This window comes from Peromyscus leucopus, chromosome 8b, assembly GCF_004664715.2.
Source record: "Peromyscus leucopus breed LL Stock chromosome 8b, UCI_PerLeu_2.1, whole genome shotgun sequence".
Classification (NCBI taxonomy): domain Eukaryota; kingdom Metazoa; phylum Chordata; class Mammalia; order Rodentia; family Cricetidae; genus Peromyscus; species Peromyscus leucopus.
In genome coordinates this window covers 44,565,710-44,582,602 of record NC_051086.1, presented here as the reverse complement: position 1 = coordinate 44,582,602, position 16,893 = coordinate 44,565,710, and the positions used below count along the sequence as shown (strand labels likewise).

General features: G+C 41.9%; 1 protein-coding gene and 1 pseudogene across 2 annotated transcripts in view; one reads left to right on the top strand and one right to left on the bottom strand.

The window, feature by feature from the left end:
• Ulk2 (unc-51 like autophagy activating kinase 2) overlaps positions 1-16,893 on the top strand; it is an 89,930-nt gene that overhangs the window by 61,166 nt on the left and 11,871 nt on the right. For both annotated transcript variants that reach the window (XM_028857087.2, XM_037201159.1), the window contains 5 exons: positions 2,334-2,414; positions 4,265-4,551; positions 4,849-5,036; positions 6,347-6,462; positions 15,359-15,508. In XM_028857087.2, the coding sequence (XP_028712920.1) occupies positions 2,334-2,414; positions 4,265-4,551; positions 4,849-5,036; positions 6,347-6,462; positions 15,359-15,508 (822 nt within the window). The remainder of the gene's footprint in view (positions 1-2,333; positions 2,415-4,264; positions 4,552-4,848; positions 5,037-6,346; positions 6,463-15,358; positions 15,509-16,893) is intronic.
• On the bottom strand, positions 5,716-6,304 carry LOC114682962 (annotated as a pseudogene).

Here is a 16,893-nt window from a genome sequence, read left to right as displayed (position 1 = left end):
TATCTTGAAAAAACAAAATAAATAACATAAGTAAATACATAAATAAATAATCTCTGTATTGGAACCTGGGGGATGGCTTGTCAGGTGAACATAAGGACTGGAGTTCAGATCCCAAGAGCCCACAAAAATGCTAGGTAGGTTTGGTGACCTACCTGTAATCCCAGCCTTGGAAGGCAAAGTAGATTCCTCTTTGCTTCTCCCTAGCAAGCTGGTGACGTCTGGATTTGATTGGGAGACTGTGCCTCAAAGAATAAGAAGGAAGAGTGAGCAAGAGAGGCCCACAGGAGATAAAAGGAAAAATAAAATCTCTAATCTGTATGATGACTGTTGGAAATATAAATGTATCTTTTATCTCAGAAGTATCCTTATCCTCTGGTTAGCCTAAGCCCTGGGTTAAAAAATCAAATGTTTTCCCTACTTAACACTCAAATGAGTAAAGATTAATTAAAATACAACAGCCCTGGGTCACATTCACCAGAAGCTTTCTGGCTCAGAGTGATAATATGTCAACAACTTTGTTACAAATCCTCCTGTATTTATTTATTTATTGATTGATTGATTGATTTATATTTATTGTGTATACAGTGTTCTGCCTACATGTATCCCTGCAGGCCAAAAGAGGGCACCAGATCTCATTACAGATGGTTGTCAGCTACCGAGTGGTTACTGGGAATTGGACTCAGGACCTCTGGAAGAGCAATCAGTGCTCTTAACCTCTGAGCCATCTCTCCAGCCCTACTATTCCTACTTTTCCTTGGTGGTTGTTTAAGAAAACCTAAAACAAACAAGAATACCAGAAACCAGAGTAAACAGAAAAATAAACTGCATTTTAAGTAAAATTAAGAAACACAGTTTTGAAGTCAGAGTATATGTAAGGGAGGTCAAAGTACCTAGGTCTGTAGTCATCTGTAGTCAGAACACAGCAACTTGCTGATACTTGTTTTTAAGCTTTAAGCCAGGGATGGAGAGGACAGCTCGGTGGTAGAGTGCTCTCCATGGAAGCATGAAAATGTGGGTTGGGATTTCCAGCACCTGTGTGAAAGCAGCAAGCATCTGGAACCCCAGCACTGGGGGAAAGCAGGGCGAGTGTATAGCAGGGCTGGTTGGCTCAGTAAAAGACCCTGTCTCAAAAAAACGAGGAAGAGAGTCATGAAAGACAGCCAGCATCAACTTCTGGCATCCATATTTATGTACCACACAAAAAAACAAAATTGAAAGAGCCTCATCACCCATTCTGCTTTTAGCTAAGAGGAGGAGGAGGAGAAGAAAGAAGGAAGAAGGAAGAAGGAAGAAGGAGAAGAAGGAAGAAGGAGAGAAGGAAGAAGGAGAAGGAGAAGGAGAAGGAGAAGGAGAAGAGAAGGAGAAGAGAGAAAGAAGGAGAAAGAAGAAAGAAGAGAAGGAGAAGGAGAAGGAGAAGAAGAGAAGAAGAAGAAGAAGAAGAAGAAGAAGAAGAAGAAGAAGAAGAAGAAGAAGAAGAAGAAGAAGAAGAAGAAGAAGAAGATCTGTTCAAACCAAATGGTGGCCTCACCTCACTCCTATAGGTGCCACTGCAGTACGCTGTCTGTGGTCTGCAAAGACAAGATCCACATGTTATCCTTAGAGCTGAAAGGGCCCATTCCTCACCACTTGACAGAGCCCTTTCCTGTGATAGACAGGTCTTATGTCTGTGTAAACACCCTGAAACTCCTTGCTTGCTCATGGCAGTTTGTGTTCACAGGAAGGTAGATGTAAAGAAAGTCTTGTGTATCCAAGAGATTGATTGGGGAACCACCTGTAAAGGCTAGGGGGAAGGGTCAAGAGGAAGCAGAGAAAGCTTCAGACCAAGGTACAGATTTGACACCTGGGGGAGGAGGGGAAAAAAATCAAGAAAGAAGAAAGAGTCTCAGACGATACCCAAGTCTGTAAAGTTTTGTCCAGACTACAAGAATAGCCCTAAGGACTGAGATGTCAGATGAATTCCTTGACCTATTCAACAGGCCTAAATTTGTCATTGGTTGGTAGCAGCCTTCAGGAGCCTGACCTCAGCACAGATGTGATATGTAAGGACAGCAGCTGGACTATCTGTCATCTGGACCTGCAAGCCCACATTTATCCAAACTCTGGAACTTCTGTTACAACAACCTACCTGTTGGGGGCAGCTATTTGTTTTATTGTTTATACAATACTTTTAAAATCTCAGCCTTCCTGGCACCTAGAACACTGATTAGGTATATTAAATCTTTGTCAATTAGAATTATATAAACTATTACAGACTAAGCAGCTTGTGTGTGTGTGTGTTGTCCATTTCTATCCTTTATTGTTTTTGAAATTTTTCTTCTTTGTTTCATTTCTAGTTGGTACCATTCCTGAACAGTTTAGTCAGTGCTGCTGTGGGCATCCTCAGGGCCATGAAGCCAGGAGTAGACACTCCTCAGGTAGGAAAATATATTGTATTATGAGTGGATTTGAGTTATATTTTTCCAGTCTTCTTAAAAGAACAGAATTGATATGAAATATTCCCTCTCCTGTAGTGTCTTTTTAGAATTTTTGTCTAATGTTTTTAATATATCATATATCTAGTATCTCCTTATGATCATAAGATTCCTTTATGATAATTAACCTTAAGGAACCGAGGGACTGGGTATGTAGCTCAGTTGGTAATATACTTGCCTAGCGTGTGCAAAGCCTTAGGTTCAGTCCTCAGCACCACGTAAAATCATGTCTGTAATCCCAGAACTCTGCAGGATTATAAGTTCAAGGTCATACTCAGTTAAATAGCAAGTTAGAGGCTGGCATGGGATCTATGAGACTCTGTCTCAAAAAAAGGAGGGAAGAAAAAATTTTAAAAAATGTGTGTGTTTTTATTGTTGTATTAGATAATACATATTCCTGGAAAGGTACATATAAATCATACTTTTATAAGTCAAATTTTCTGTGTGAACATGTAAAGAGTTAAATAATTAAAGAAATCCCATATTATTAACAATCTTACTCATTCTGTTTAATTTTTTTTCTTTAAAGGAACATTTACATAAATTTTTCTGATCATGACATTTACCACAAATTTTACCTTCCTATTTATTTAAGTTTATTTTCTATTAAAAAAAAAGGGGGCCGGGTGCTGGAGAGATGGCTCAGTGGTTAAGAGCCCTGGTTGCTCCTCCAGAGGTCCTTAGATGGAATCCTGATGCCCTCTTCTGGCATACAGGTGTATATGCAAATAGAGCACTCATATAAAATACATAACTAAATATTTTTTAAAGTAGAATAATGTTCTTAATAATAAATGTCAGGTTTGGAATGAGATCAAGGAGGAATGATCAGTAGCAAAGCTTTAATTGTTTTTGTTTGTTTATTTGTTTTTTATTTTGTTTTGTTTTTTAAAACAGGGTTTTTCTGTTTAGTTCGGGCTATGCTGGGCAGTGGTGACGCATGCCTTTGATCCCATCACTCACGAGACAGAGCCAGGCAGATCTCTGTGAGTTCAAGGCCAGCCTGGTCTACAGAGCGAAATCCAGGACAGGCACCAAAACTACACAGAGAAACCCTGTCTCAAAAAAAAATAAAAATAAAAATAAAAAAAAAATCCATATTTACTTCAGGCTGTCTTGGAACTGTCACTATGTAGACTAGGCTGGCCTTGAACTTACAGAGATCTACCTCCAGAGTGGATTAAAAGCATGCTTAGCCTCCAATGGTAATTTTTATGTTGTTGTAATTATTGGATGGCTTGTTATGTAATTGGGTTTTTTGTTTGCTTCTTTGAGACAGGATCTTGTTAATATAGTCCCAGGATGGCTTTGAAACTGAGATCCTCTTACTTTAGTCTCTCAACTCTGGGATTACAAGTGTGCACCACACCAAACCTGGCTTTAGTGTCTGTTTTTAGAAGATAATACTTTGGGTACTAGGAATACTTTCATGCTCTTAATGTCATAACCAAATTAGTAATAGTTTGGTTTGCAAGAAACTTTAGAGAATGTCTTAGTGGAACTTAGGTATTAGTGACCTTTGCTGGGCAACAACATGATTTATGTGGGAAAGGGCTGCTTAGTCTCTTAGGTAGATGTGTTGCCTGCCTGCCTGTCTCTCTCCATGTCTCAGACAATGTGGAGGGCAGGGACCACCACCTGAGGTTGCTCCTCTGGCCTCCACATGCACTCCATGATACACTCAACTGTCCTTGGACATGCACATTTACACAGATTGCCTTTTTACACAGATTTCCTGTGTTTTATCTCTTACTTCTCTGTGGGCTTTAATGTTGCCTTTATTTTGTTGATAGGTTCTCCAGTGCCACAGACCCAGTCACCACAGTCACTCTTACTGGGTGCTAGACTGCAGAGCGCCCCCACCCTCACTGATATCTATCAGAACAAGCAGAAGCTCAGAAAGCAGCACTCGGACCCCGTGTGTCCATCCCATGCAGGAGCTGGGTATAGTTACTCACCTCAGCCTAGTCGGCCTGGCAGCCTTGGGACCTCCCCCACCAAGCACATGGGCTCCTCTCCACGGAGTTCTGACTGGTTCTTTAAAACGCCTTTGCCAACCATCATTGGCTCTCCTACTAAGGTGTGTTTCTTAAGCCCTTTTATACTTTTGAACTGGTACTTGATGAAAGGATTCATTGTGAGAATAGTTACAATTGTAGTGAACAGTTACTGGGTTGAGTGCTTTCCTTTCATAAAAGGAAATTGAGCCTAAAGAGCTGAAAGGAACAGCCCAACATCACACATGTTATAAATACAAAGCCAGTGTCTGAATCCACATCTAAGTCCCAAAGCGATACTCAGGACCAGTGTACCATATATTCTGTTGATTCTGAACATTTTATATATCATATTAACTAGCTTGTATATGTTTCTTTAGACTACAGCTCCTTTCAAAATCCCTAAAACACAAGCATCTTCTAACTTGTTAGCCTTGGTTACTCGTCACGGGCCTGCTGAGAGCCAGTCCAAAGATGGAAATGACCCTCGAGAATGTTCCCACTGCCTCTTAGTACAAGGAAGCGAGAAGCAACGAGCTGAGCTGCAGAGCAAGGCAGTGTTTGGCAGGTGAACGACTATTTCTCTTTATCCTTTAACATGAAAACTAATCAGTAAATCAATGTGTTCTGTTGTAAAAGCAATGAGATACATTAGTTTAGCAGGTGGTTTATGCCATGCGATTAATAATATGTACCATATACATTTGGAATAAGTCGGGGAGAAGAGGATTTATTTGGCTTACACTTTCATATCACTGTTCATCACTGAAGGAACTCAGGACAGGAACTCAAACAGGGCAGGATCTTAGAGACAGGAGCTGATGCAGAGGCCATGGAGCGGTGCTGCTTACTGGCTTGCTCTCCATGACTTGCTCACTCTGCTTTGTTGTAGACCCCAGGACCACCAGCCCAGGGATGGCACCACCCACCAAAGGCTAGGCCCTCCCCCACTGATCACTAATTGAGAAAATGCCTTACAGCTGGATCTCGTGGAGGCATTTCCTCAACTGAGGCTCCTTCCTGTCTAATGACTCTAACCTATATCAAGTTGACACATAAAATCAGCCAGTACAGAGTTCTTCCTGAGTTTCTTGAATAAACTGTTTCTTTTATTTTGTTTAGAGAAGTTTATTTATACCCTGAATTTATTTTATTTTATTTTATTTTATTACATCTCCAACAGATTTTTTTTTAAAGGAATGGCCTAAGGGAGAAAAAAGTGGGGTACAGAAGTATGGACTAGAAAATAAATACAAATGTAAGCTGTTTTACTAATTATTTTATAACCACAAACTCGTACAGAGGATGATGCCCTGTACAAAACACAACAGATTCAAACGAGGTGTTCCCTTAGCAAGGCTGAAGAGTCAGTCTCTGGTATTTGGAATTTAGGATGCAGTCCTTGTTTTTGGATGGATCACTGGGTGTTTGGCACAGTCCGTACTTTTAACCAGATTTGAACAGAAGAATGGCCACCTGACCCAGGTAGAAGTAGATGAAGTGTTTGGACTACTGAAGTTCCGCCCCACAATGCAGTGCCAGGTGGGGTTGCTCTTCTTGTCAAACTCCTTCTTGATATGGGCCGCAATAGCCTTCTCTGTGTTATACTTCTCCAACGCCTGAATCGCGCACTCCACCAAGTCCTGTTGCATCTCTCCCGACATGTCTGCATTTTTGATCAGCGCCTTCTGGTTGCACATGGTTGCTGTGAAGCAGAGGCCAGCCGGCTGCTGTGGGCTCCTAGGGAAGGTGCTGGCGCCGCCCAGGCAGCTAGGAGAGCCGGTCGCTACCGAAGCCGTGGAGCATCTCCCCTGAATTTATTTTTAATCGATTTTTGAAAAGGTGTTTTCCTGTTATTCACATCACTATTCTTTTCAGATCTGTCAGTACTGGGAAGTTATCAGACCAACAAGTAAAGGCACCTGTAGGTGGACACCAGGTGCAACACCAGGGCAGTGCAGATAGTTTAAATACAGAACGACCAATGGATATAGGTAAGAAAATTTTCTTAATTTGTCAATAGGTAATTGGTTAGCATATGCATAATTTATTACTTTATAATAAAGTGTCACAAGCTTGATGGCTTAAAACAACACAAAAATATCTTCTTATACAGTTGTGAGGTCATTCCTGTCATCTCTTCCTTCTCAGCACCCTTCCAAACAAGGTTACTCAGTATCTTGATGAGCAGTACTCTGTGATTGGAAGATTTGTGACCAAAATGTTATCGTCAGTAGGATTGTCCTGGCCAAAGTTCCCTAAGCACAGTGCTCCCGAGCCTGTTTCTTGAATAGCAGCTGAATCTCAGAAAGATGCAATCACTAAGGCCCCTGAAACTTTCAGAGTTTCTCCAGGACGTGTATCTACTGACCACTCCTTTCTAAATTATCTGAACTGTTTATCAAAAAAAATCAGCAACAAACAAACAATCAGAAAAACATCAGGGAGATTCCATGCCCTTATCCCAGGCTTGTTTACAATTAAAATTTCTGGAATGTATTCTAGAAATACCTAAGTACTATATACACCCAAATTTTGCAATCTATCATAAACTTCTTGTTTTCTCTGTTTGTTTGGTTTTTTGTTTTTTGTTTGTTTGTTTCTTTGAGACAGGGTCTCCCTTCATAGCCCTGGCTATCCTGGAACTTACTGTATAGATGAAGCTGGCCTAGAACTCAGAGATATACTTGCCTTTGCCTCTTGAATGTACTAGGATTAAAGGCTTGTGCCACCATCCCCAGCTCTCTATTGTCTTTATTACATCCTAAAAAAAATATCTTGGGCCAACAAATTACCTGCTTGTATTTGTTTTCTATTCATTAATTCATTAATTAATTCATTTAGTTATTATTTACTTATTTATTTGGTTTTTCAAGACAGGGTTTCTCTGTGTGGTTTTGGAGCCTGTCCTGGATCTGGCTCTGTAGAGCAGGCTGGCCTCAAACTCACAGAAATCCACCTGCCTCTGCCTCTGCCTCCGCCTCCTGAGTGCCATAATTAAAGGTGCGTGCCACCACCGCCTGGCTATTTTCTTATTTACCATTTTGGGTTGTCTCTAGTTGCTTCTGTGGATTTGCATTTCCATCTAATGCTATTTTCTTACTCGAATACAGCTTTGTTCCTATCTTCATTCTTAGTATTATTAGCTAATAAATGACTTTTTTTTATGCTACAGGCCCAACAACAAAACTATATGTTGTTTTTTTAGATTTATTTATTTTGTTTTATGTGTATGAATGTTTTGCCTTTATGTATGTATGTGCGCCATGTTTGTGCATGTTGCACATGGCTTACAAATGGTCGTGAGTCACCATGTGAGTTTTGTAAACCAAGCCCAGGTTCTCTGCAATAGCAGCAACTGCTCTTAACTGCTGAGCCATCTCTCCAGCTCCATGCATGTTATTCTTACACAGTTACTTTTCAAATCATTTGAGAAAGGAGAAGGAGGATGTAGTGGTGTTCTTTAATAATTACATATTTACCTTTATCTAATGCACTTTTATTTCTCCCTCACTTATGTGGATTAGCTTCTGAGGCCAGTTACTTATGGCTTAAAGAACTTTCCTTGGTATTTCTTGTCAGAATACCAAGTCTGTTAGTCTCAAACTCTCTTAACTTTTTGTTTATTTAGGAGCATTTTTTTTTTAAATCTTCTTTTAAAAAAAAAAAATCTATGCCAGGGAGTGGTGGCACACACCTTTAATCCCAGCACTCAAGAGGCAGAGGCAGGTGGATCTCTGAGTTCAAGACCAGCCTGGGCTACAGAGGGAGTTCCAGGACAGCCAGGACTACACAGAGAACCCCTGTTTTGAAAAACAAAACAAACAAAAAACATAAAAAAAAAAATCTGTGTGTATATTCATGTTTGTGTGAGAGTTGAGTCAGAGGACACTCGGTGCTATTCTTCACCTTCTCTGTGTTGGAGACGGTCTCGTTCAGTGTGGTCTAGACTAGGCTGACTGGGCCTCGAGTTTCCAGGGATTCTCTTGATTCCACCTCCCACTCACTGTAGGAGAACTGGGATGCCAGGCATGCTCAGCTCCGTGTGAGTTCTAAGGATCCAGCTCAGGACAGTACAGTAAGTGCTTTACCCACTGAACCATCTCTCCAGTAGGAAATATGTCGATGTAACCTCAGGTCAAAGATTACTCTTTTTTTTTTTTTATTCTTATGCAGATGAGAATATAGCCCAGCTCTTGGATTCACTTCTGAAGAATTTTCTAGATAAAGATTTTTTGTTGTTGTTAAATAACATAATTCTTTATTGAGTCTTTTGAAATTTCACATCATGTACCCCAATTCTGCTTACCTCCCAGTCCCTCCATATCTTACCCTCACACCTGCAGCACCTCCCAAAAGAATCCTCTCCCCCCCAAAAAATTAATTAAAACATAAGAAGCCCCACCTTACTCCTCCATTTTTCCTGCCTCTCCAACACCTCTTTATTGGTCCTAGTGGCATTGGGAGCTGCAGTGTGTCATGGAGTATCCCTTTTTGTCCAATCAGCCCCACCCACAAATGTCCATTGCAGTGAGTCATTGGTCTGGTTCAAGGCTTCCGGCCTCTGGCACCATCATCACTGGACCTTCACCGAACTCCTCTCAGATATACTGCTCCTGCCCCAAGTCACAGAGATCCTGCCGCTAACGTTCCACAGGACCAGTGCTCCAGGGGGTCACAGATGGGGTAGATGTTAAGATGGGCCAATCCAAAGCCCAGGATGTGGGCCGGGTGGTAGCTGAGCTGGTCAGTGCAAGCCAGAGGGACTGCCCCCTCAGGCAAGTGGCAGGGCCAGTTCTCCCCTGAGGGGCAAGGTCATATCTGCTGCAGTGTCCAGCAAGGGGCAGGGCCAGCCATCCCAGGGCCACTGAAGGGCAGGGCCAGCTCAGCACAGCCCCCAGACTCCAACACGCCATGCGCTGGCCCCCAACCCCAGTGGCTACATGGGCCACAGACATCAATGCAGTTCCCAGCTGCAGCAGGACCACGAACCCAAACATGGCCCTGGGTGGCAGCACAGGCCACTCAGATGGGCATGGCCTCACCAGCAGCATAGACCTTGGATACCAATATGGCCACAGGTTACATCACAGACCTTGGGCATCTGTGTCATCTTTGGTGGCAACATGGGCCACAGACATCAACACAGACCCTGGTTGCTCTAGGACCACAGACCCAGACATGGTCCTTGGCAGTAGCCTGGACCTGGATGTCACCATGGCCGCATAGCCCTGGACACCAACATGGCCCCAGGTAATGGCTCAGACCCCAGGCATCAGCATGGCCCTTGGGATGATAACAGGAGCCACTGTTAACAACACAGTCCCTGGCTGCAGAAGGGACCCCACGTGGCCCTTGGCTTAAGCCTGGGTCCAGGCATCACCATGGTACCTTGTGGTAGTGCAGGCTACTCAGATCTCTATGGCCTTGGCTACAGCATGACCCTCAGACACCTGCATGGCCTCATGGTCCAGACCCTGAGGATTTGTATCGTCATCAGTTTATAATGGGAGCCACAGACATTGACACAGACCCTGGCTATGGCAGGAACACAGATGGCCCCACACCACAGCCTGGCCCAGATGTCACCATGTCCCCAGGTAGCAGCATGGACCACCCAGATCAGCATGACTTCTGGACCCCAACATGGACTCAGTTGGCCAACTAGCCAAGCTCCGGCACAGCCCTCGGTGGTAACAGGAGCCATGGATAACAACAGCTCAAATCCTGGCTGCTGCAGAGCCACAGACCCTTGTTATTTCAGCACTTCACACTGTCCCCTGTCCTGGGGCTTCCACCATTTCTGATTACAAGTTAACCATAACTTTTATTTGGGTTAATTTTGATATAAATTATTTTTTTACTGCTTTCAAGATTTTCTCTTTGTGTTTGCACTGGTTCACTCATGTTAACAGGTTAGTTCACTTTGCCTTTTTGCTGTACAGGGATAGGTTTTGTGTGTGTGTGTGTGTGTGTGTGTGTGTGTGTGTGTGTGTGTGTTTTGCTGAGAACTAAATATGTAGACATGTTGTACCACAGAATTACATTTACAGCCCCTTGGGTTAACTTTTTAATGAAATTTGGGTAGTTTTTGCCATCATTCATTGCTTATATTTTCTGTGTCTCTCTTCTTTTTGTGTTCCATGTGAATAATTGTTTCCTTTTCTTCTGAAGCTATGTTCATCATACAGTTAACCCTTAAACAATATATATTTGAACTTTGTGGATCCACTTATGGGAATTTTGACAGGAGATTTCTAATGATTTGAAAAAATATAGATAAGAATTTTAGAATTCATTTCCATAAACTATATACATCTATTATCAAATATTAAAATTTATTAAAGCTTAAATATTAAAAAGCATACATGAAGCTACTCAGTTAAAAGAATTGTAACTAAAGCAAACTGCATCGAATCAGCTAGTGCCCGTGGTGCTGCTACAGATCTAACAGCTGCCTCTTGTTGCTCTCTGCTGAGGCTGAATGGCACAGCTATCTTCTAAAAGGCCTTGTTCCTCTAATGAACAGTTTTTTCTCCATTAAATTGTATATCATGGTGCTAAGAATACTCTGGAGAAAGGGTAGTCTCTTCAGTAAGCGGTGCTAGACCCCTCTTTCTCACCATATGTGAAAAGTCACTCAGAATGGATCAAAGTCTAAATTAAACACTTTAGTCATTGTATAGGCAAAGAAGTTTTTGGATAGGACCCCAAAACAGTTCAGGAATTGTATCAAACTAAGAAGCTTCTCCACAGCAAAAGAAACTTACGATTTGAATCTGAAATATCCCCTAGAGATCCATATTTTGAATAATGCTAACCAGATGGTGGTGGTTCTATTGGGTAGGTTCTGGAGACTTTGGGAGGTGGGCGTGCCTGCAGCATATGGATTACTGGATCCTTCTTGGAGGATGTATTATGCCTTGCTTCTTTTTGTCTTGCTCTGTGCTTCCTGATCCTTGGTGATATAAACAGCCCCTACCACATGCCCCACCCTCACGAACTGATCTGCTTTGCACTTCTAAGTGCTTGTTATAGGACTGTCATATAGGGCCTGTGCTAGAGCTCAGAGGCAGCCCCTTCCCCAGAACTGTTTAACAGTCCCGCCACTGGACAGATTGTGACGGGTGTGAGATGGTACTTAAAGAAAGCACTTTAATTAGGCATGATGGCCCACACCTTTAATCCTAGCACTTGGGAGGCAGAGGCAGGTGGATCTGTGAGTTTGAGGCCAGTCTGGTCTACAGAGTGAGTTCCAGGACAGGCTCCAAAGCTACACAGAGAAACTCTGTCTCAAAAAAAAAAAAAAAAAAAAAAAAAAAAAACAAAAAAAAAAGCCGGGCGGTGGTGGTGCACGCCTTTAATCCCAGCACTCGGGAGGCAGAGGCAGGTGGATCTCTGTGAGTTCGAGGCCAGCCTGGGCTACCAAGTGAGTTCCAGGAAAGTCGCAAAGCTACACAGAGAAACCCTGTCTCAAAAAACCAAAAAAAAAAAAGAAAGAAAGAAAGAAAAATATTTCACAACTAATAACTTGGATTTAAATTATAACATGTTCATGTAGAACTATTATACAATTGAACATTTGTTTTTAAAACTAAACGTAATAGTGGTCACTTATATAAGCTGTTTTTAAAAAAATTGTCCAAACACTTAGTGACTGAGTACAACAATTTCTAGATTGTCACGTAAAGAGCTCCTTCCTTCACAGACTTGCTCCTCAGTAAAACTATGCTAGAGAAAAAAATTATTACCATTATTAATTATTTGGTTTCTCAAGACAGGGTTTCTCTGTGTAGATCTGGCTATCCTGTAACTTTCTCTGTAGACTAGGTTGGCCTCCAACCCACAGAGGTCCAACTACATCCACCTCCCCAGTGTTCGAACCAAAGGCGTGCGTGTGCCACCACCGCTTGGCATGAGACTTTTGTTTCTTAAGGACATTTAACCAGCCATCAATTTTGGTAATTCGTATTCTTTTTTTGTTTTGAACATGAACTTTGTTAACATTTAAAATTACACATTTCTCTTCTTTAACCATGAAGTTTCAATTTGAGGAAATGAAAATTGTTGGTAATATTGAAAACTTCAAGCCTTCTGAAAACTATAGCATTACTGGGTCTTAAAATACACTAATAAACATTCTTAAGTACTTTTTGTTTTTGAAACATGCTTGGCAATGATTTCATTATGTAGCCAAGGATCACCTTAAAATCCTGATCTTCTTGTCTCCAGTTCTCAGGTGCTCAAATTATAGGAGTGCACCACCATGCCCCATTCTTAAAAACTTTTATATGTGATGCAATAAAAACCTTGAAGACATTACATTACAGTATTTGGCTCATTTTCTAAATTTTGTATGATGATATGTGCTTTATGATTTTTACTTAGCATTCACTCCCTAGAATGTTTATGAGCTCTGTACATTTGTAGTGCTCTCTTGTAGACAAGATGGACACTGCAGGAATTTCCTTTTCTGTCTTGTTCAGTGTTCTTAGACTTAGGGCTGGAGGCTCACTGCTTGAAAGTCAACCAGAGACTATAGTTTATAGTTGAGAAAGAAACTTCAAATCTGCACCTTAGGGGCCTGGACTCAGCAGTTAAGAGCACTTACTGCTCTTGCTGAGGACCCGGGTTTGGTTTCCAGCACCCACGTGGTGGCTCACAACTGTTAGTAACTCCGGTTCCAGGAGTTCCAGTAACTCCTCCTTCTGACTTCCACCAGTTCCAGTATTTTCATACATACATACATAGGTGCATAAAATAACTAGATATTTTTAATAACTACACCTTGGGGAACTCAGTACAATCACTGCTCTATCCTAGTCTTTCAAAATTAGTGATTTATAGAGGCTGGAGAGTTGGCTCAGTTGTTGAGTGTTTGTTACTCTTACAGGGGACCCAGGTCAGTTCCCAGTACCTACCTGAGGCCTCGAAAGTATTCATAACTCTAGATACAGGGGGATCCAGCGCCTCCTCTGGCTTCCATAAGTACCAGACACATGTGCAGCACACATACATCATTTGAATAAAATACTCCTGTACTTGAATAACTTCAGAAAAGCAATTTATGGACATCAGAAAGCAGGCAAAGCTAGAGGACTTAGTTGGCTTTTCCCTCAGTGTAAGGTCTTTCCTTTAGTGTTTGTGATTTGTGTGTAAATATTTGTTGTTTGATTCCATAAAGGTAATAATATTTAAATGTCTGGCTTTAAAAAGGCTCTGAACTAAACTTGCTGATTCTGCTTGCTTTGGTGGATGGGGGAGCTTTTCACCCACTCTTCATTTAATCCAAGCTCAACCCCCTAGCCCCAGCCTACTCATCACCTGTTGTTCCGAGTCCTTTCCGATAGATGTAAGGGTCTAGTCTGAAGGCATAGATTGATTTTGTTTAAACTTCTGTGTTGTTTCCCTTTGTATTTCTTTAAATAGATTTCTTCTTTTTTTAAGATTTAATTATTTTTATGTGCACTGGGTATTTTGTTTTGTTTTTACTGCATGTATGTCTTTCTGAATGTGCCAGATCCCTTGGAACTGGAGTTACAGATAATTGTAAGCTGCCATGTGGGTGCTGGGAATTGATTTTTTGTTTTTTCCCAAGACAGGGTCTCTCTTTGTAGCCTAGCTGTCCTGGAACTCACTCTGTAGACCAGGTTGGCCTCAACTCAAAGATCCGCCTGCCTCTGCCTCCTGAGTGCTGGGATTAAAGGCGTGTGCCACCGCCGCCTGGCTTTGTCTTGTTTTTTAATACTCAAAAACTGTAGATGAAAACACACCACCACTGCCCGGGTCGGTGCTGGGATTTGAACCCAGGTCCACTAGAAGAGCATCCAGTGCTCTTTCTTAACCGCTGAGCCATTTCTACAGACCTTACCTTTGTAGTATTTTTATTTCTAGTTCTCAGTGTCTAATTTTTCTAATTATCAACATATATAACTTGAAGTTCAGATATTTTATAACTATCCAAAACTTTGACTACGAGGCTTTGGTGTGAAGATTCACAGAGGTAGAGATTTTACTCTAAATTTCTTTTCTTACAGATTTTTTTTTCAGAGATATTATCTTACTATGTAGCCCTGTCTGGGTTGGAATTCACTAAGTAGGCCAGGTTCTTCAAACTCCTAGAGATCTGTTTGCCTCTGCCTCCCAAGTGTTGGGATTAAAAATGTGACCCACAAACTAGGTGGTGATATCTTTAATCCCACAACTTGGGAGGCAGAGGTGGGCAGATCTCCAAGTTTGAAGCCAGCCTGGTTTACAGAGTGAGTTCCAGGACAGCCAGGATTACACAGAGAAGCCCTGTCTTGAAAAACCAAATAAATAAGTGTGACCCACCACACCCAACTCTTATTAATTACATTAAACTTTTTAGTGTGTGTGTGTGTGTAGTCACGCACGTCACTGCATGCATGTGGAAGTCAGAGGACAACTTGCCAGAGGCAGTTCTCCTCTTCTACCTTCAGGATCTTGGGAATCAAACCCAGGTCATCAGCTTTGATGGCAAGCACTTTCACATGCTGGCCCATCTTGATGACCCCCTAAAATCTTCTTACTGGAAATACATATTGAATAATCTGATTATTCATGGAGAGGTCGCTCATCAGTTAAGAGTGCTTACTGCCCTTCCAGTGAACCTGAGTTTGCCTCCAGCCATGCCCATTAGACAGCTCACCACTGCCTGTACCTCCAAGGGGATCCCATGCTTCTAGCCTTGGTGAACACCTGTCTGTACCCACATGTGTATACTCTCCATCACACACACATACACATAATTAAAAATAATTTAAAAAAAAGGTGTGGAACTTAATATAAAAGCCTAAGTTTCCTTATGTTCCACTTCCATATAGGAATACTGTGAATGTAATCTAATGTCTGGCCAACTTCTTGTTGTAGCTCCTGCTGGAGCCTGTGGTGTTATGCTGGCATTGCCAGCAGGGACAGCAGCAGGTGCCAGAGCCGTCCTCTTCACTGTGGGGTCTCCTCCACACAGTGCCACAGCCCCTGCTTGTGCTCATATGGTCCTTCGAACAAGAACCACCTCAGGTAAGGAACGGTTGTTCTAGTGTGTTACATGGCTAATGCAGATAGCGGTGAAATGAGACAGGCCAGTTCACTTCTCCAGACTTGGCCTTCTGTGCCAGTAGGGTGATCGTAACTGTTTACCTTCCTCAGAGAGTTTTATGTCAGAAGTAAATGAGGTAACATGTTAGGGACGACTTTGTAAAGTAAAAGTAATATTATAGATATACTATATGGGGGGTGCTGGAGAGATGGCTCAGAGGTTAAGAGCACTGGCTGCTGCTCTTCCAGGTCCTGAGTTCAATTCCCAGCAACCACATGGTGGCTCACAACCATCTGTAATAAGATCTGGTGCCCACTTCTGCCATGCAGGCATACAGGCAGGCAAAACACTGTATACATAACAAATACATCTTTAATATATATATATATATATGTATATATATATATAGTTTATGTATACTTATGCATGTTTATATGCAGTGTAACATACAAAAAATATAATTTCTCCATAAATAAATAGATGTGCATGTCTAGCTTGTATGCTGCTTTTTTTTTTCTTCACTTTTTCGAGACAGGGTTTCTCTGTGTAGCTTTAGAACCTGTACTGGAACTCACTTGGTTGCTCAGGCTGGCCTCGAACTCACAGAGATTTGCCTGCCTCTGCCTCCCGAGTACTGGGATTAGAGGTGCACCACCACCACCACCACCACCACCAACCACCACCACCACCACCACCACCACCACCACCCGGCTGTACACTACTTCTTTATTCATAGACTGAAGTCTTAACTTTAGTAGACCTAATAAATTATTTAAAAATACACTTTCTTTCTTTCTCTCTTTCTTTCTCTCTCTCTCTTTCTTTCTCTCTCTCTCTATTTATTTATTTATTTATTTATTTATTTATCTATTTATTTATTTATTTATTGTGGTGCTGGAAATTGAACTTAAGGCTCCCCAAAAGATAAACAAGTGCTGTACCACTGAACTACATCCGCAGTTTCCCCAAGACTCTCTTTTGAGACAGGATCTCATGTGGATAACCTTGAACTCCTGATCCTCCTGATTCCACCTTCCAAGTGTGGGGAATGCAAGTGTATGCCTTGGTACCCTCCGTGTGCCCCCCTTTAAAACCATATTATGTGTATGGTAGTTTTGCATGCGTGCATGTGTATGCACCTTGTGCTTGACTGGTGTCTAAAGAGGTAGAAGAGGGCATCGAATCCCCTGGAAATGCAATTACAGACAGTTGTGAGCTGCCATGTACATGCTGGGAATTGAATTTAGGTTTCCCTGGAAGAGCAGCACTAAGCAATCTTTCCAGCCCCTTCCCCAGGTATTTTTTTAAGGACAGGGTCTCACTGTGTAGTCCTGACTATCCTGGAATTTGCTACATAGACCAGGCT